Source organism: Chaetomium strumarium, assembly GCF_033439665.1.
Source record: "Chaetomium strumarium strain CBS 333.67 chromosome Unknown B0T15scaffold_3, whole genome shotgun sequence".
NCBI classification, from domain to species: Eukaryota; Fungi; Ascomycota; class Sordariomycetes; order Sordariales; family Chaetomiaceae; genus Chaetomium; species Chaetomium strumarium.
In genome coordinates, this window is record NW_026944431.1 from 4061531 (window position 1) to 4081319 (window position 19789).

Consider the following 19789-nt stretch of genomic DNA (forward strand, 5'->3'; position numbering starts at 1 on the left):
ATTTAATTAACTGATTAATGTAATTCTGTTTGCTTGACTCGCTGATCCAAACTCTCGGGGTGAGGACGTCGTTGGTACGGCCTTTTATGGCTAGAGTATACAAGGAAACATTGTTACAAAGCGTACACTACACAACAAAGTCCGTCGTGATCCGACAACACGAGAGGATCGCCCCGACCTTGATCCTCCGGTCAACTGCTGGTGTCTTACATGAGCTTTTGCACTGCTATGGCGTATCGAGGTTGGGGTGGCCACTGTTCGTTCTTTCATTTTGCGCTGCTGATTGACATGGGCCTCAGGGGATGATGAGAGCGTGCAGCTCGCGGCAGTCTGTCCGCCTGACCTCATCCTTGAACTGCTCAGCACATCGCCATGAAAGCGCTTGCTCAACCCTTTGCCGTCTTTTGCGTTTCTCTTTATCAAGAACACAGGCGGCCAAGACGACTTTCCAATGGCAGGGTTGCGTCGTGGACGCCTGCATGATGCAGCAAGAGAGCTGCTCGTGCGTGGGGTTCTCCCCTTTCACCAGGGGAGCCCTCCGCCCGCAAGAACTCCTTGTGCAGACCAGACAAGGGATGGGTTTGCCTTTGACAGCCCAAGATATAACCTCACATCGCCCACATCCTGCGCAAGTATCTTTACCCTCCGTCTACATCGTCATGACGCGGAACTTCTGCAGGCCCTGAAGCTTGAAAATCATGTCCTCGCATTCCAAGGAGGAGAAGCCTGAACCAGCAAATCCGGCTGTACCGTCTAGCAACGCGGGAACGAGCGAGCAAGTCACGTCTACCAAGCGATCCGCTGCTGATGACGAGCTCCAGTTCATCTCGTCGAACCCCGTCAAGAAGCGACGGCCGATAGCGCAGAAACGCCTTGAGATGACCCAGCCCCCGGACACTCTTGCACTACCTCTCAGCAATACACAGCAAAACGTCACGCGGCTCCGAGCTCATGTGGATATGGCACGGCCTTCAGCAATGTCTTCACAGACTCCTGCCATCGACCAACAGCAGACTACCGCATCGTCCCAAGTTCCTGAGCGTTGCCGGAGCCTGGCGCCAGCTAGCGAGGCAACACGCCCTGCGCCTAACCCGCCTCTGGAGAGCCGGGGAGCGTCACTTCCGGTCTTGGAGAACTTCGCCTTTCCGCAGTCGTCCGCTCCGCAGCCCATTCGGCCAACTCCATCCTCGGAGGCCGTCTCTCCCAAACAGCTCCCACAAGGCCCGCCATCCTCTCTCGGGGCGGATGCCCGGAACCAATCGGTCGCACCTACCCCTGACGTACCCTCGCAAAACTCTGTCACACTCAACCAGATCTCCTGTCTCGACGTCAACGGCGTGCCTACGAACACGCCCGGGTTCGAACTGGGCCCGATCTTCTCCGCCAATGGCAGCGTCATTAGCGGCTCTGGGATGGGCAACATGCGCAGCTCGGAAGCTGTCCCAGCCCCGCCCCTGGGCCCTGCTATGCCACCCTTCAACCCTATGGCTAGCCCTAACGCGATACCGTTCACAATGTACTCGACGGGAAACATTGTCACAATACCGCAAATGCAGCATTGCATGAGCCCGCTCCCGGCATCGTTCCCTCCTGGCGCAATGCAACCTCCTCCTCAGCACGGCAGAGTGTCGATTCCCGGCAATCAGACACAGACACAGACTACGATGCAGCCAGCTGTACCTGGACTGCCTCACGGAGCCCACACTCACACAACACACGGCCGCTCTTCCTCTCCACATCCGGCATACCGGCCTCCGTGCCTCCACTGCGAGCGGATTCGACAGGAGAACCTCCTCCGCCGGGCCCATGGATCGCCTCGACTCCCAGCAAGTGCTGACCCGCGTCACCTTCCAGAGGGCCAGGGGCAGAGCTCCCAGCATTCATCTCTCTCCCCGACGAGTAGCCACGTCCGTCATCCAACACCGGCTGAGCAGCCGGGGCCAACTCCCCGCTCGACCCCAGCGTTCCGTCAGCCAGCACAGGAACACAGCCAGTTCCAACACCGCTGGCCTGCGCCGCCGGCCCCTCCCGTGTCGCTTGGACTCTCTCCGTCTCGCAGCATCGTGCAAGATATCGCCGACACGGTCCGGGCCAGCTTTCCCTACGTCCAGGTGGCGGCGCGGCATGGCATGACGCCGGCCAAGGTCGCCGAGCTGCTTTCTAGGATACTCGTTCCCACGACAGTGATGTGACCCAGGCCCGGGAAGTGGGCAGTTCGTCGATATGAAAAAGCTAGGCGGAGGATGTTGTTTGGAAAGTCGCATGACCACGAATGCTGGAGGGGAGTTGGCTAGAGATAATAGAGAATCTGCATTCGCAGTCTTCGCTTGGGGATTGCAATCCTGAGCGCACGCCGCGACCCTCAAATAACCTCTGTTTCAGGCTGGAGCACCTTGCCTCCTTCCTACACGTTGCCGCTTCCTTCATCCACACTCTGCTGCCTGCTGATAACTTGCGTGGTGAATTTGATTGAAGCCGGCTGAATTGCAAGGGTTCCAACCAGCCCTTCGAAGCTGGGCGCGTTGGTCCGCTATGGGAGCAAACGGGTGCGGTTAATACTAAGTCCCTCACAGATCCCGTCACTTGGCGATGAGCTTGTCACCGCAGGTAGCTCACCGTGAGACTTCAACGAGAGCGCTTCCGTCTTTAGAGGAGAAGACCGTTGCGACAGGACCAGCCTCTTCCCGTGTAGGAGTTCCCCAATGGTTGGTCACCGTATATGCTAACAAGTGATCTTCAGGGCCTTGCCTAGTCTAGAAGGTAGTACACGTGTAGGGCGATCGTTGCCCTCAGCTGTCAACGCCTCATGCGGGGAATTGGAGCCAGGACAAGGGCGGTCCCATGGCCGGGTACTCTCAATATTTCGTCGTGCATTGGTTGCTCAGCCTTCAACGACCGTTGCAGCCATCGTATCACATCCGTGAGTCTCCTTTTCAAAGGATTGAAGACTATTGATTGCTCCAAATCAATGTTGGCTGACGGAACTTGGACAACGTGAGGTCGAACCGCACGAAAAGCCCCGACACCCCGCAACGCCTGCTTGGCGTGGACAGGGTTAGGGCTTGGCACTTTTCAAGGGCCCAATCAACCAGCTCCAAACTTAAAGCTCTGCGCATTGGGCACCTTGGCAACCCCCACGGCCCAGGAACCGGGATACGGTGCGCTCGCATGTGATAGGCTAGGCGAAGAATCAGAAACAAGGCGATGACGCCATTGTTCGAGGAATTCTGGCAGCCCGCCCCGCAAAGTCCACCACATCTGCGATCCTGTGCTAGGATCCTCATGGTCCCTTACCGAAAATACCCTTGCCCCGCCTGGAGGGACATCCTCTTCGTGGTCTGTTGAAAGACACGGCAGACCGGCACATGTCTTCAAGCCATGGTCAAACTTTTCGGTCACCCTCGGCCCAGCATGCTGGGCGCGTCTCGGTTACCCAATAACCCTCCCCCCGCCCCACTCGATCCCAAGTCGACTCGCCCAGCTTATATACATATAAATATTTACTATCGCCTCCTAAAACGTTTGCTCGGACTCCCGCTGGAACAGGGTTCACTTGCGACTCCCAACTCGCCGGGCCCGGATCACCCCGCTCAGAGTCTGGACTGTAGTGGACGGCTGCTCTACCGTCGTCCTCCATGAGATTTGTCGTCGAGTTCTTCTCGCTCCTCCTCAAACAGATATATTGAGATTCGGCCGTCGCTGGTCCTGTCCCTGCTTCCTCGTCGCTGTGCCTTCACCGCCGCACCAGTAGCACGATTCCACCACCATGGCTGCGACGAGCGTGGACACGGAGAGCGGGCGCCGTCCGTCCGCCGAGAAGAAGGGCGTTGGGACCGGGGCCGGGTCGCCTGAGAGCGCCTCGATCCAGACCATCGGTGACCACACCCATCGGACGCTGAAGTCGCGTCATATTCAACTGATCGGTACGGGAGCCGAGGACGCCGGGCGGACACTCACTCGACGCTAACTATTATCAGGCATTGGCGGCACCATCGGGACGGCGTTGTACGTCCAGATCGGCAAAGGCCTTATCGCTGGGGGACCGGCGAGCTTGTTCATCGCGTTCACCGTGTGGTGCACCTTCATCCTGGCCATCACGCTTTGCATGGCCGAGATGGTCACCTACCTCCCCATCTCTTCGCCCTTCATCCGGTTCGCCGGCCGGTACGTCGACGAGGCGTTCGGTTTCGCCGCCGGGTGGAACTTTTTCGTCTTCGAGGCGGCCATGGTGCCGTTCGAGATCACCGCGTGCAACGTCATCATCCATTACTGGAGCGACGTGGTGCCCGCGGGCGGCATCATCGCCATCACCATCGTCCTCTACGGCCTCATCAACGTCCTCGCCGTCAAATGGTATGGCGAAGTCGAGTTCTGGGCCGCCCTCGGTAAGATGCTGCTCATCGTCGGCCTGATCATCTTCACCTTTATCGTGATGCTCGGCGGCAACCCGCTCGGCGACCGCTTCGGCTTCCGGCACTGGCAAAACCCGGGCGCGTTCGCCGTGACGTACCGCGACGGCGACCTCGGCCGGTTCCTGGGGTTCCTCCAGTGCCTCATCCAGGCCTCCTTCACCATCGCCGGGCCGGATTACGTCTCGATGGCCGCCGGCGAGGCTGAGAACCCGCGCAGAGTGATGCCCCGCGCCTTCAACGCCGTGTTCTACCGCCTGACCGCCTTCTTCGTGCTCGGGTCCCTGGCCGTCGGCATCCTCGTCCCGCACAACGACGCCGAGCTGAAACTGGCCTTCAGCACCGGCGCACCCGGCGCGGCCGCATCCCCGTACGTGGTCGCCATGAACCGGCTGCGCATCGGCGTGCTGCCGCACATCGTCAACGCCATGGTGCTCACCGCGGCCTTCTCGGCCGGCAACAGCTACGTCTACTGCGCCTCGCGCTCGCTCTACGGCATGGCGCTGGAGGGCAAGGCGCCCGTCATCTTCACGCGCTGCACGCGCAATGGCGTGCCCATCTACGCGGTCGGGCTGGTGCTGGCCATCGCCCTGCTGGCCTTCCTGCAGGTGTCCAACAATGCGGCCGTCGTGCTGCAGTGGTTTGTCAGCCTTGTCACGGCCAGCCAGCTGATCAACTTCAGTGTCATGGCGCTGACCTACCTGCGCTTCCATGCCGCGCTGAAGGCGCAGGGCATCGCGAGGGAGACGCTGCCGTACCGCGCCTGGCTGCAGCCGTATGCGGCGTGGTACGGCCTGGCCGGGTGCTTCGTCATGACCTTCGTGGGCGGGTATTCGGTGTTTCTGCCGGGCAACTGGGATGTGCCGACGTTTCTGTTCTCGTACGTTTATGTTACATTTCGGAGATGGTGGGAAGGAATCTACAAAATGCTGACAACACTGCTAGATACACCATGATTGCCATCTGCCCTCTGCTTTACGTTGGGTTCAAGCTGGTCAACAAGACCAAGATCTACCGCCCCGAGGAGGTGGACTTGTTGAAGAACATGGATGAGGTCGAGGAGTACGAGCGCAGCTATGTGCCCACTCCGCCAACGTAAGCCCGCCCTTCGAGTTTCCAAACTGGGCATGCATGTGCTAACCTGCCGTAGTAACGTATTCGAACGGATTTTGGACAAGATCTTTGGGTAGGCGTTGACGGCGCATCGGGATATATGAGCTTTGGCATCGGGCAGCTATGTGCTTTTCGTTGCATAGTAGATACCTGCATAACTCGCGGCGCAATATACTTTGTGCTTAGGCGTCTTCCGCGCCTTCATCTCATTAAAGTGGCCTACGCTTTCCTCATGTCCTCGGACTCCTCAAGAAGCCAACAACACCGCCACAATACCCAACCAAATCATCCAACCGATCCCTCTCCCTTGCCTGATGCTCCTTCCACTCGCCGAGCGCCTCAAGCAGCGACTCGTTCGCCATGACCAGGTCAAAGTGCAGCCGTAAGAAGACCACCATCCACGCCTGGATCAGCTCGTAATCGCGTTTCTGGACGAGCCTGCTGGTCAGAGCGCGGATGAAGTGAAGCAGCTCGTTGGAGGCGTCGTCGCCGTCGCCCATGGAGAGGGAGCGCATCTCCAGGTCGGCGGCCGCGGGCGGGAGGGACTTGAAATACTCCAGGAAATCGGTGTCTGTAATTAGATGAGATGTGTTAGTACGCGGTGCAAAGGGGTAAAAGTGGGCAGGAGATCTGAGAAAGGGGCGACTTACAGTCTCCGGATGCGCCGCACGAGAGTAACCTGGATGTGAGGGCCTGCTGGTCCCGTGTTCGGTCGAGCTGTGTTATCCTCGAAGCGCCGCCCATCTCGGTTTCCTTCTTGTCCTTGGACGCTGACTCGATAGGGACCAGCGGATTTGGCCCTCCAACAAACGGGAGGAAGAAGGGCGCCTTCTCTGGTGCCTTGGGCGGTTCCTTGGGCTTGTTCCGCGCCTTGATCAGATCGATGTGCAATAGCGTCTGCCAGCGGCTCTTGGGCACCAGGCTGAGCGTCATCATGTCGGCGCTGAGCTGGTCGATCACCGGCGCTGTCACGCCGTCGTCTTCTGCCTGCTCCTCGGTGTCTGCTTCAAAGGCGTCTTCGATCAGACCCTGGCCGCCCTCGCCTGATGCTGTGGGCGCCGAGATCTGTCCTATCTCCTTGTCGGAGATTTGTCTTGTCGGGACGTGCTTGAACAGGGTGCGGTTCGTCCATATTTGGACGCCCAAATCGCCCTCGACGGCACCAGCGAGGTACTCGCCTGTGGCCGAGAAGGCGAGCGCCGTGCATGGCTTCTCCAGCCGGAAGGCATCGATCAGGTGGCTCGTCGGCAGATCCCACACGCGGATGACGGAGTCTTGCGAAGCGGCAACGATCCACCTGCCGTCGTTGGAGAAACAGAAATCGGTGATGTCGCCACGGCAGCCCCAGAACTCACGGATGGTCTGTTTGGTCTCGATGTCAACTACCCGGATGGAGTGGTCATCGCAGGCGAACGCGATGAGGTCGTTGGCCGGGTGGTAGCGGCAGGCCGTGATCTGAGTCATGGGCGCCCAGTCGATCTGGTCGACCAGGTTGCCGGTAACAAAGTCCCAGAACTTGATCGTGCCGTCGAGTGAGCACGAGATGACGGTCCTGTTGAGCGAGTCGACTACGATGCCCGTCACCGCCTTTGTGTGCCGTCCCGTGCCTGGTGCGAACGTAGTCCTGGACCGCGTCTGCAGCTTGTTGACCTCGTCCAACGCCCTAAGCTGCTGCATCTTCACCTGTCTGAGCTGTGCTGGCGTCAGCCGCGAGGGGAATCGTTGGCGGTGGCGCCCGGATTGAAGGTTGAACACGTCAATGCTGCCCGCAACGGAGCCGACAAGCGCAAAACTGCCGCAGGGACTGATGGCCACGGTCGACACGTTTTCCCCGTCGCCTGTCTTGAACGCCCACCGACCCGCCCGCTTCCTGCCCCAGAACCAGGTGCGTGCCCAGGGATCGTCCTTGTGTGCCGTGACAACGCTTTCCCAGCCGGTCATGCCGCTCAGCTCGGCGCTGGTCGGCTTACTCTTGTCGTTCCCCTTGTCCCAGATCGCCTGCTTCCCCGGCATCGCGCCCATACCGCCATCGCGGTTTAGGGAAGACGCAATGCAGGTGATCTCTGGCGCTTTCAGATCCTCCAACGCGGTGGTCGGGCCGTGTGATAAGGAGCCGCCCGCCAGGATACCCATCTTCCTGGCTTTCTTACGGATGGCGCCCTGGCTGAGCTCAGTGCTCTGGCCGTCGCGGCGCAAACTCCACCCCCACAGGCTCCTGTCGCGGCCGCCGCTAAGCAGCCACTTGTTGCCGCCCTCGGCGCCGTCGAAGTCCGAAGGCAAGAATTGCAGGCAGCGCACTGGTGCTGCATGGCCGCTGCGCATGTGCAGGATGCGCGGCACGGGCGAGAAGGGCGACTCGTCGAAGATCCACGACTTGAGCGAGTTGTCGAGCCCGCTCGAGACGATCACGGGCTGCCCCGGCAGGAATTCCACCTTGCTGACGCCGCCACGGACCTCTCTGTTGTGAGACGGGGGATTGTGCGCCCCCCGCAGAACACCCATGATCCTCCCGCTCTTGTTGAGGTCCCAGAATGTGATATCTCCGCTGACCCTCGTCGCCGTGGCCATAACACCATCCTTCCTGCCATCCTGGCCCGCTCCTTGGCCGTCGCTCCGGAACGAGATGCACGTGACGGGGTCGTCCTCGGTCCCGGCGTTCAAGCAGAGGATCGGCCTGTCGGTGAGCACGTTCTGGATGACTAAGGGCCCTTCTGAGTAGGCGATGGCCAGCAGGGACAGGGCCGTTGTGGGCTGGAGGCAGGTGACGGCGCCGCAGTCCGGACTCGGCGGCAAGATGGTGTAAATCAGCTTGCCTGTACTGATGTTCCAAATCTCGACCCAGCCGTCTCTACGCCCGACAAAGATCTTGTTGAGGAATGTAGGCATGTTGCAGACGCCCCCGGTGATCTCATTGTCGCCCTTCTTGGCGGCCGTCGTGAAGATGGTCGTGTAGTGCTCCAAGCTCGTCGACTTCCACACCTCGATCCTTGTCAGGGCGCATGCAACGATCCAGGACCCGAATACCAAGATCTGCTTGATAGGCTGATCCAAGTCGGCGGGCAGCTGCAGCTCGGCCGCTTTCTTGCCGCGCTGGAACGCCCACAGCCCCTGCGGCTCGCCATTGCGCGGGTCGCCCCAGGCAGCAAAGACCCTCTCCTTCCAGGCATAGGTGGCGGTGATATCAGCGGGCGTCTGGGGCCGGGTCACAAAGACGAGGTTGAGGCCACGCTTGAGGTCGTACGTCTGCAGGGCGCGGCCGACCGAGGTGGTGATCTGGAAGGTGGTCTTGCCGAGTGGGATCGAAGCAAAGGGAACGCCGGTCGGCGACACTAAGCCAATGGTCTAAACAGTCAGCGCAAACCCCCAAACTGCAAGTGCTATCGTTGACGCGGATGAACTGACTCGGAACGCGGCAAAGATGGCCGAGCCTCGCTTGGCCGGTGAGGGCGTCTTGACGACCGCATCGAGCTTCTGGCGCTTCGTCGACGGTCGGTCTAGCTCCAGGTGAGGCATTGTGTCTGGGGCAACTGACAACCACAGGTAATGGCCGCTGCTGTCCGTTCTCGGTGCTGTGCCGTTCCTCGTGGTCCGGAGCGAAGTTTTCGGCAGCCTTGTCCGAGAAGGGCGCCCCACCCAAAAAATTCAGCCACGCCTTGCTGGGCCCCACCACCCACCGAGCCGAGTCACCGACCCGACTTCCACAACCCGCATCCGATCACCGGCTCGGCACCCCAGGCGAGATGGATGCAATCAGCCACCATGCTTCTTCACCGCCTGCGGAATCTGATAAAAAGACTTGACTGGCCTATGGGAGCACGACATCTCAGTTTTGCCCAAAGTAGCTGCATGTCACGCGACCACTTTCTGTTGTACAACACGCACCGCTGATGCTGTGCCGCTGTCTGGCTGGAGGCAGGGATCCCAATTCAAAGGTCTGGTCGAGGCAGACACGTCTCAATCTCAGCCCCCGGTGTCTTGTTCAATTCGCTTTGGGTACTGCCGGTGTTTGAGTGTCGAACTTGTAGGGTTGATGATGGATAGGTGTGGCCCGTGCCAAAAGCCTGCCTGCCGGAATGCGCCTGCAGGTTCTGGCGTCATCAAGGTGCTTGTGCCCCTCCGCCCCACGACAAGTACATCCCTGCAAGTGCCTACACTAACCACCATTCTTTGACGATTGGGGTTGGCCCATTGGTCCCGCCATCTTGCGTATCGACCCCTTAACCTAGCCCGAGGGCATACAATTTTGCCTCTCTCTGCCATTCAGAAGTCCTATCTGTGTCCATGACTTCCACCGCTAGGTTGAGTCCTTGGCTGCCCATTGAGCCGGGCGGCGGCTAGTTGCTTATCATTCCCCTTTTTTTCCCACGTGGAGAATTTGGGAAGAAGAGCCAGATCCGGTTCCGGGTTCTGGACTCCGCCGGGTCACTCTCCGTCTTTTGTAAATTTGCACGGTTCCTTGTTGCCACTGATGCATTGCCTGGACCCTTCCTTCACAAACCTGCACACTGTGAGGCCCTGATCCAACGTCAGATCGTTGGGTACCGACAAAGACCAGCCGCGTGCGCTGGTTTCTACAGCGAGTTCCGGACCTAACCGACGCCTGCACGTAGGGTGTTGTAACTTGCCAGCAGTATGGAGCCAAACACTGGCCTGAACTTGGCCGATACGAACCACGGTGATGCCACGTCGACGCTGTCTCCCCTGCAGGAGACTGCTGAAAAGCCCACAGCGCCTTCCTCAGCAGCACGAGCGATAGACGGGCCACAGCGAGCCGATGCCCACTCTTCCCACTTGCGGAATCTTTCATCATCTGTGCTCTCATCCCAGATGGACAAGCAGATCGCACCTGGCGACATAGAGGCTCGCATGGAAGGGGCGGATGTCCCCATGGCCCCGCCAGATCTGAATCCGGAGGAATTGAGTCGTCCTAGCGCTATAGGCGGAGACGGTGATTGCCCGAAATCGTCTCCGGACCGGACCACATCCACGCCATACACAACCCGCGACTTCGCGAGCGAAGCAACCGATTCCACAAGTGCCGAAACAACCCAGTACCGCGGGCTTCCCGAGTCTGCCCTCGAGACCGCTCGCTCGTCGATGTCAATCTCCGAGGCCCCCGTCGGCAACCGCATGAGCATCAGCTCGTTGTATAGCCTGGCGTCTGTCCGAGGTGTCCCGAGCTCGGCGGCGTCGGTTAGCGGAAGCTTCGTCATGGATCCCAGTGGGGGATCCAAGGCTCTTGTCGCCGCGCAGTCCGATTCGGGGACGTCCCATGCAACAGCCGTCCCAAGTAGCCAGGAGCCACCGGGCTCACAGCAGCCCGCGCCTCACGATGCCCACGCGCAGCAACATGGCGAGGCGGTCAAGAAGCTACAGCAGGGACAGCAGCAGCAGCCCCAGAATAGCGCAACCCCCGCGCCGCGCCCGCAGCCCACTAGGTCTAGGAGCCGGGCTAAGCGCAGGTTCAGCGGGAGCACGGGGGCTAGCAGCCACAACAGCCCGAGCGGCGACCGGGCCGGGCTGCACCGGCCGGAAAAGGAGGAGCAGAAGCCGGCGCCCTGGGGTGTCATTGGCGTGTGTGCGCTGGACGTGAAGGCGAGGAGCAAGCCGAGCAGAAACATCCTGAACCGGCTGATACAGAACCGCGAGTTCGACGTCTGTGTCTTTGGGGACAAGGTTATTCTGGACGAGGGTGAGTAGATTTGGCCGTATTTGCTTCCAGCAGCGGACTAACAGGCATAGGAATCGAGAATTGGCCGATATGGTAAGTGAGCGCCTCGTCGCAGAGTCTGCCTGTACTAACAGCGCAGTGACTATCTCATTTCCTTCTATTCCGATGGTTTCCCCCTGGAGAAAGCCATTGCCTACGTCAAGGCTCGCAAGCCGTTTTGTGTCAACGACGTGCCTATGCAAAAGATACTCTGGGATCGCCGCCTCTGCCTACGCCTACTCGACCGCATCGGTGTCCCCACGCCCCAGCGCATCGAAGTGAACCGCGATGGCGGCCCGAGACTGCTCACGCCCGACATCTGCAAGCACATCCGAGAGGTCAGCGGCATCACGTTCGAGCCGTTCGACTCCGAGTCAGAGAAGGCCAAGGCGGCGCCCCCTCGCAAGGTGGAGCTGCTGGACGGCGGCGACATCCTGTCCGTCGACGGCACGCTGATCAAGAAGCCCTTCGTCGAGAAGCCGACCAGCGGCGAGGACCACAATATCATCATCTACTTCCCCTCGTCGACCGGCGGCGGTGCCCGCAAGCTCTTCCGCAAGATCGGCAACAAGAGCAGTGAGTTTGTGGAGGACCTGACAGTGCCGCGAGCCATCACACAGCCCAACGACAGCTTCATCTATGAACGCTTTATGCAGGTGGACAATGCTGAAGATGTCAAGGCGTACACGGTTGGCCCGGCCTACTGCCACGCCGAGACGAGGAAGTCGCCCGTTGTGGACGGCGTTGTCCGCCGCAATACACACGGCAAGGAGGTGCGCTACGTGACGGCTCTGAGCAGCGAGGAGAAGGAGATCGCCAGCAAGATTAGCACCGCTTTCGGCCAGCGGGTCTGCGGGTTTGACTTCCTGCGCGCCGGTGGCAAGAGCTACGTTATCGATGTCAACGGCTGGAGTTTTGTGAAGGACAACGATGATTATTACGACCACTGCGCCAACATTCTCAAGGAGATGTTCATGAAGGAGAAGCTACGCCGGGATGGCCGAACACCTCCCATGCCGTCTCCTGTGATTTCCGACGTGGATCCCATGTCGGTTCGCGCGAGCCAGGCCAACAAGGAGAGGGAGCACATCTCGCAGGGCCGACCAAGCATCGACTACAGCCGATCAGCTCGCGAGTCGCTGGTCGAACCGGTCCCGAACGTCAAGTCGGACTCCAAGCACGGGAGCATACCCGCCAGTCCACTTGGGAGCCACTTTCCCGCTGCTGTGCAGGATAGCACGCCATCTACTGCGCCGTCGCTCACGACGTCCGCTGCGCCTTCCATCCGGCCCGAGACCGCGGCTCAGGACGAACAGGAACCGCCTCCGCCACCGCCTCCCAAGCCTAGCTGGAAGCTAAAGGGCGTGGTGTCGGTCATTCGCCACGCGGACCGCACACCCAAGCAGAAGTACAAGTTCACGTTCCACACCGAGCCCTTCATTGAGCTGCTCAGGGGCCACCAAGAAGAGGTCCTGCTGATCGGCGAGCCAGCCCTGGCGAGCGTCATTGATGCAGTCGATCTAGCCATGAAGGCCGGCATCGAAGACCGCGCGAAGCTCAAGGCCCTGCGCAACGTCTTGATCAAAAAGGGCAGCTGGGCCGGCACAAAGGTGCAGATCAAGCCCATGTTCCGGAAGAAGCCCGAGCCCAAGACGGCTGAGGCGCAGAAGGACACCCCTGCCAAGGAGGAAGAGCCGGTCCAGACGGACGAGGACGCCGATAAGAAGGACGGCGAGCAGACCCCTCGCAAGAAGCCTCCTCGGCGACACGACTCGCTCTCGGGCGTCACCATGTCCAAGTTCACGGCCGCCGAGGAGAGGCTGGTGCTCGACAAGCTGCAGCTCATTGTCAAGTGGGGCGGCGAGCCGACTCATTCGGCCCGCTACCAGGCGCAGGAGCTGGGCGAGAACATGCGCAGCGACCTGGGCCTGATGAACCGCGAGGTACTCGACGAGGTGCACGTCTTCAGCAGCAGCGAGCGCCGCGTCGTGACGAGCGCCCAGATCTGGGCGGCGAGCTTTCTTAAGAAGAAGGACGTGCCCGAGGATTTCATCACGATCCGCAAGGACCTGCTGGACGATTCGAACGCGGCGAAGGATGAGATGGACAAGGTCAAGAAGAAGCTGAAGGGCTTGCTGCGCAAGGGCAACGAGCGCCCGCCGCAGTTCGCCTGGCCCGACAACATGCCCGAGCCGTCCGAGGTGCAGACGCGCGTGGTCCAGCTGATGAACTTCCACCGCAAGGTCATGCACCACAACTACGCCAAGCTGTACAGCGGCGTGGTAAACCCGCCCGGCGCGGCTAGTGATCCGAACCTCCATGAGAAGGGGCTGGCCGAGGGAGGATCATCGGGCGTATCCCTGTCTTCGCTCGCTTCGGCCGGGTCGTCGCTGTCGCAAATCAACGCGATCAGCAGTATCCAGGCCCGGTGGTGCTGCGGCGAGGACTCGGAGCTGTTCCGGGAGCGGTGGGAGAAGCTCTTTGCGGAGTTTTGTGACGGCGAGAAAGTGGATCCTAGCAAGATCTCGGAGCTGTACGACACGATGAAGTTCGACGCCCTACATAACCGGCAGTTTCTCGAGTGGGTGTTCACGCCGCCAAAAAGCATGCTCGAGGACGAGTACGGAATGTCGCTGAACGGGAACGGGAAGGAGGGCAAGACGTCGCCACCGGCCAAGGACGGAGAGGAGGGTAACGGGCCCAGGGCGGAGGAGAAGCATGCCTCTGGAAGCAGCCTGGGCGAGAGGATAGAGAACTCGGGCCACAAGACGGTCAAGCGTATCTTCCGACGCCGGTCGTTCCTCAATGGGCCGCGGAATGGCGGCGGGGCGGAGCCGCCTGAGAAGTACTTCCACCTATACAAGGGCAACAGTCAGACCAAGGCGAAGACGGACGCGCGGTTCGAGCCGCTGCGCGAACTGTATCAGCTCGCCAAGGTGCTGTTCGACTTCATCTGTCCGCAGGAATATGGCATCTCCGACAGCGAAAAGGTGAGCAGGCCGTTGCAGCCAGCGCGGGAAACAGTTACTTACTAGTACTCGTGTCACAGCTCGAAATCGGCCTCCTGACTTCGCTGCCCCTGCTCAAGGAGATCGTGCAGGACCTCGAGGACATGCAGGCGTCGGATGAGGCCAAGTGCTTCATCTACTTCACCAAGGAATCGCACATCTACACGCTGCTCAACTGCATCCTCGAGGGCGGCCTCGAGACCAAGATCAAGCGGGCAACGATCCCCGAGCTCGACTACCTCTCGCAAATCTCGTTCGAGCTGTACGAGATGCCGGCCAACCCGCCCCTCGACGCCGAGGGGAGCCCCGTGTTCAACTATAGCATCAAGATCACCATCAGCCCGGGCTGCCACGTCTTTGACCCGCTCGACGTGCAGCTCGACAGCAGGCATTGCATCGGGTGCGCGCCCCGTCGCAGCTTGACGGCCCATGCGGATTGGAAGGTGGTGATTGAGACGCTGCGAGCCAAGTTCCATCAGTAAGTTCTGCATTCTTTATACCACCGTTTATTTTTGGATGAGCGGAAGTGCTCATGCGACGACGACAGGGTGAAATTGCCCAAGACGTTCCTGGCAGTCAATCTCTCGGATGCCTTCTCTTTTCAAGAGAAGCAGCAGCAGAGCGAGGGTGAAGGGCTCGAGATGAAGACGTCCGACCAGGAAGGAGAGAAACTTGGAGAACCTGAAGCAGCCGACCCGGTCGCCACCGCAGCGACCACTGCGGACACTTCGACGGAGGAGAGTACACTGCAGACGCCCAAGGCGGAGGGAGAAGGTGCGGAAGGCGTCTGAAACAGACGACTCTCTTCCTTCGGAAGATGTCAGAAGGTACCCGACCGGATTTGAGGTTCTGTCGGTTTGGCGACTGTCCCGAGGAAGGTCGAGTGTCGCCGGTGTTTTATGGGACCGAGCCTTCGGTGTGGTCGGGGGCTGTCTCAACAGCAGATAATCTGCAACGGGTACCATCCTTGTGGCTATTTTCTTTTTGTTCTTTGTGGTAGATAGGTGCTGTACGTATGGGTGGGCGTTCTGTGATGCCAGGTCACCCGGGGGCATTAGACAGGATGGGGATCGTTGATGCAGTGCCGTGGTTCGAGGCCGGCCGGTTCGAAGGAACGGAAAAGTCAAGGGCTTGCTGTTTGTGAGGTGGCGCGGATAGAGGATAGGACAGGGTCATGGTATGCTTGCACGATAGAGTAGGCGGCTCACGGTAGAGGAAATAATACACAGTCAGTATGAGTGATAGACTGGAGTCTGGAGGGGCGGGCGCAGGAAGGGCCGAAGGTTCAGTACGGCCTTTCGAGCCCTCCCACATCTAAGCCAGTTCCGAGTCCCTGACTTAGCTGGGCACATCAGGACTCTTCTCTTCTACATACCTTAACACAGACCCCTTTCTCTGCACCCTGCATACTGCAACACAAGGGTTTCTGTACGAATTTGTGGTACTGTCCAACGTATTTTTCATTCAAGCTATCCGTACCTTACGCACGTACACCTAGCTAGGTCCCTGAAAGATGTATCCTTAATTAACCAACATTAACCAAGTAGCTATACCAAGTTACCACCCAGTACTCCTAATGATACTACCTCGCCGCGGCCCTTATTAATTAGCCCTTCCGCAGCCCACATAACCCGGTTCTTTAGCCATCACCGAACCGTCATCAACACCACCAATTCCTCGTTGACTTCCAACCTCCACTGAAACCGGGTCTCACGGTCTCTGTGCCTTAGAAGTTTGCGATGCCTTCGAGCAGCGAGCTCAACGTCTTCATAGCACCGGGAGAGGCCGTGCAATCCGCCACCTCTTCGTCACCATCATAGATGAGTGCAAGACGCAACTCTCCCTTCTTCACCCGCGCCCGCACCACAATGGCGATGGATAGGACCAGGCGCTTCACCTCACTCTCCATTATAGAATAAGGTTCTTTTCCACCCGACCATCCACGATGAGCCCAGCGGAACGGATGGCCGTCGACCAGCGGCTCTGGGAGACGCAAGTCGAAGGTTATCCGCAACGGGGGTGGCGCCCGGCTCGTTGCGCGGCGCCACGCCCGGTCTAGGGCCGAGATGTCGAGGATTTTGTCCGACATGCGGCGGCATGCGGCGAACATGGCCGGATCTGCCAGCGGCTGAAGCAGGGCGAGGCGGAGGGGCGGTCCATACTGTGTTGTCGTTGCCGTTTGTGAGCCGGGGGCATCCGCCAGATTGAAGCCGGACAGCTGTTGGGCAACAAGGGTGAGCCGGAGTGCGACAAAGCGACGACGAAGCGGCATGCAGCCTGAGTTATTCAAGTCGGGCGGCTGTCTGGCCACGTCCGGCTCCTGTAGCTGAGCGGGATGGGTAATGTGTCGCTCTTCTAAGGTCGACATGATGGAGAACTTGAAATGGAATGATCAATGTCTGCACTACGAGATGGTATTGAAAGATATGAGCGTATTGGTGGGGAAAATACCTTGACCGTTGAATACTAGTATCCTAGTGTAGGCTGAGAGACTGGCGTGATGCGTGAGGTATGGTGTACCTATCACAGGAGGTGTGTTGTGTCAACGGAAGGAACACTGGAACCTAACGATGGGTTCCCGAACTGCTATAAATACGTACAGCACAAAGATCCGAAAGATCAGTGGCAAAAATGAGATACCGTACAGTAGACGCTCAGACCTCGCTACCAGATAGGCCGATTACCTGAGTGGATGGCAAAGTTCGGACGAGAAGTCTTATCGTCATCGAAATCGGTTGCGGGCAGGGTGATGAATCATCATCTCGTATAGTATAGCAAGATCGAAGTTCAAACTTCTGGTTACGTATCTCCATATATGATTCACGTTATACAGTGAGTAATCCAGCCCGTTTTAGATATTGTTGCAGCACCTCTGACCCAAGAGATCCCGTGGACACTCCTATTTCCAAGGTAGGTTGTGTGCCACACTGACTAAGCCTGAGGCCAACAACGGAGGCCAGGGATCGGGTTCGAATTCCTCCAACAACCCCAGCCCTGCGTCATCGGGCCCAGCCAGGATAGAAGAAAGCAGATTCAAAGAGAATTGGTTGTTACTGCCGCGTACGGCCCCCCCCCCCCCCCCCCCCCGGATGGTCCAGCTCAAACCGAGCCACGGCGGCTGCTGCCTGAGGGCCGTATCGCTCCGACAGATGCACCGGCGTGCTGGTGATGTCGGGCCGTAGTTGGCCTCCGTTACGGCTGGTAGCGCCGGAGCATGCTTCCCTCGCTTCGAGAAGAAGGGACCTCGGGCTTGTCCTGGCCGGCCGGCGCCGACTTCTTCAGCAGATGATACGCTGCTGCCACACCCGTGTTAACCGCCTCCGATGATGGGTATGTCGCAATACGCCGGGTGATCCTCAATGCTCTGATGGTTCTCGAGCACGTTCGGCTGCTCGCTCTGCCAGTATGACCGGGTCGGGCGCGGGGCGGAGAATTGACTGATGATAGAGGCCGACGACATGGCACGAAACACCCGGTCTAGGACTAGAATGAATCTCTAGGCTCCAGCGGTGGTGTTGACCTTGCCTCGTAGTTGTTGTCTCGGTGACTCGGTCACCGTACGGGTGTAAGGGAATGAATGGTGAGTGAGTGACATTGTCATGCACGGTCAGGTACCAGTAGTAGGTACGCACTTAGGTAAAACCGCAAGCTACGGTATTAATACTGGTACCTACTAGTAAGGTACTACTAGTAGTATCCATAACCTAGACCACCAGGTATTGTACCATGTGCTTGCCAACCTTTCTCATCCCGCATAAGGTAGGTGAAACGCATCTAATTTGTGTTCGCTCACTACAGCAGGCACTGTTTTGGTCGCACTATACTATCACCATGGGGCGAACCTCGGACAGCAAGCATTTGCACCGTGGCATCTTACAGCGGACCGCTCCAAGGACAACGCGAATGAAGTCGCAGCGCTTCGACAGGCATTCAGCCAAAGAACAGGCTTATCTATCTCGACCTTGGAGAGCAGGGAGCAGACCCTGTGTCGGTTCTGCACGGGATGCGCCGTCATCATCAACGTGGGGGACTCCTTGGATTTCATCCCGGGCGGTAGTAACTTGCGCTCGTCGCTTGTACCGCATCGGTTCCTCATCCAGGCGTCGATATCAAAGAACATTATCAATTCAGAGGTGACATAGTAAAGGACAGTACTGTGAGGTCTGCCGCTATACAATGCTCGAGTTAAAAGCTGTAAGCTGTAGGGGTTTGCAACGCTCCTTTGTGGCTTCGACACCATGGCATCCAGCTACCTACCTTAGGTAGACAGATCGACTTCATCAAGTTCCTCGAGTCTCCCGACTATGGCGGGTGCGGCCAAGTCGGCGTTGTTGCGTGGCAGCCAGTGTTGAGGCATAAGGACCTCACTGGCAGTACTAATATCAGGGGAGACCGTGGAAATAGTGATATCCCTCCAAACAAAGCTTTTGTTCGAACGCAGTGGGCAGTGCCCCCCGAGCGCATCATGCATGCCCTAAAATTAGAGCCCGTCAACCACTCAAGGCAACTGATTGATGTTGCGCCAACAAACACAAAGCAACCTGAAATGCATATCCCACACACGTACGGTGACTTGGGCGTTTTTATACTCGGCATCCCAACCCTCACTTCCGCAGCGGCTGCCGTGAGTAAAATCTCTTAATCGCCACAAATCACCGCAGCGGCTGCATCACGGTCAACAAAGCCTCAATTTTGGCAGCATAAGTAGACATAATGTCCCACAACGAACCATGGCCGCCAGTTCCACCCGACATCGACACCACCAAGCTCGAGGTAGAAATGCCCGAGCTCGTTGTCTCCGCAAATAGCACGCTCTTCAGAGTCAAGGGGCAGCCGTCCACGGTCTACAAGTTCCGAGGGCTTCCTCACGAATACCAACTTCAAAAGGCGCGCGGCGGCGATTGCGCCATCCCGGTCCGTGGGCGGGTGCTAGGCAAGTCGACCGTCGGAGCCGGCGATGTCGTCTTCCTTGGCTTCCTGATGGATCTTGCCGCTCCGATCCCAGACTTTGTCACTACCGCAACGCCGGGATATCATGGATCAAATGATCCGCACCGTCCAGCAATTGCATGCGAAGCGAATCGTCCACGAAGATATCAAGCTCGAAAACATGCTTCTTGACAGCTGCGGTAAGCTACGACTCTGTGATTTCGCCGAGGGGCGGTATCTCGACGAGGATGAGTGTCTGGGAGGGCAAGTCCACTGGCACTTCGAGTCACCGAACAGGCTTCGGAGAGGTGAACGGCTTGGATACGGCCTGCCACCGCCAATCATCGAGGATGACCTGTACGGCCTTGGCCTGAGCATCTGGCAGTTGTATACGGGCAGGACCCCGCACGAGGATATGGTTTGCGACGACCTGGGTCTCAAGGAGAGGCAACGGAATGGAGAGACGGTTAATGTGGCGGAGGTAGGAGATCCCGAGGCTCGTGATATCATTGTAGAGCTTCTCCGCCGAGGAGGAGCGCGCATATGATATGGCGCAGTTGGCGGTGTTCAGCTCCGAAGTTGCTAGGATACCTACCGTATTAGAATTTAGGGATAGATCA

General features: G+C 58.8%; 6 protein-coding genes across 6 annotated transcripts; 4 read left to right on the forward strand and 2 right to left on the reverse strand.

Annotated features, from left to right (window-relative positions):
- The first annotated feature begins 523 nt into the window (after nt 1-523).
- Nucleotides 524-2212, forward strand: B0T15DRAFT_183077 (uncharacterized protein). The gene has a single exon (XM_062862334.1). The coding sequence runs from the start codon at nt 699-701 to the stop codon at nt 2190-2192; it is 1494 nt and encodes a 497-aa protein (XP_062723357.1). The 5' UTR covers nt 524-698; the 3' UTR covers nt 2193-2212.
- A 1313-nt stretch (nt 2213-3525) lies between these two features.
- B0T15DRAFT_183097 (amino acid permease/ SLC12A domain-containing protein) lies at nt 3526-5466 on the forward strand. The gene is made up of 2 exons (XM_062862335.1): nt 3526-3923; nt 3978-5466. The coding sequence occupies exons 1-2, from the start codon at nt 3767-3769 to the stop codon at nt 5363-5365; spliced, it is 1545 nt and encodes a 514-aa protein (XP_062723358.1). The 5' UTR covers nt 3526-3766; the 3' UTR covers nt 5366-5466.
- A 176-nt stretch (nt 5467-5642) lies between these two features.
- Nucleotides 5643-9213, reverse strand: B0T15DRAFT_433228 (Utp21 specific WD40 associated putative domain-containing protein). Its single transcript, XM_062865769.1, has 3 exons — nt 8925-9213; nt 6173-8864; nt 5643-6093 (listed from the first exon to the last, which is right to left on the reverse strand). The coding sequence occupies exons 1-3, from the start codon at nt 9033-9035 to the stop codon at nt 5753-5755; spliced, it is 3144 nt and encodes a 1047-aa protein (XP_062723359.1). The 5' UTR covers nt 9036-9213; the 3' UTR covers nt 5643-5752.
- A 1196-nt stretch (nt 9214-10409) lies between these two features.
- Nucleotides 10410-15031, forward strand: B0T15DRAFT_395120 (histidine phosphatase superfamily-domain-containing protein; the record flags this gene model as incomplete). The annotated part of the gene is made up of 5 exons (XM_062864765.1): nt 10410-11214; nt 11265-11286; nt 11333-14222; nt 14282-14718; nt 14788-15031. The coding sequence occupies 5 exons, from the start codon at nt 10410-10412 to the stop codon at nt 15029-15031; spliced, it is 4398 nt and encodes a 1465-aa protein (XP_062723360.1).
- A 655-nt stretch (nt 15032-15686) lies between these two features.
- B0T15DRAFT_530613 (uncharacterized protein) lies at nt 15687-17083 on the reverse strand. The gene is made up of 3 exons (XM_062869181.1): nt 16841-17083; nt 16692-16760; nt 15687-16617 (listed from the first exon to the last, which is right to left on the reverse strand). Exon 3 carries the CDS (start codon nt 16606-16608, stop codon nt 15967-15969), a length of 642 nt encoding a protein of 213 aa, XP_062723361.1. The 5' UTR covers nt 16609-16617; nt 16692-16760; nt 16841-17083; the 3' UTR covers nt 15687-15966.
- Nucleotides 17084-18701: 1618 nt separating this feature from the next.
- On the forward strand, nt 18702-19716 carry B0T15DRAFT_567011 (kinase-like domain-containing protein; the record flags this gene model as incomplete). Its single annotated transcript, XM_062870712.1, has 2 exons — nt 18702-19202; nt 19246-19716. The coding sequence occupies exons 1-2, from the start codon at nt 18954-18956 to the stop codon at nt 19714-19716; spliced, it is 720 nt and encodes a 239-aa protein (XP_062723362.1). The 5' UTR covers nt 18702-18953.
- Nucleotides 19717-19789: the final 73 nt, after the last annotated feature.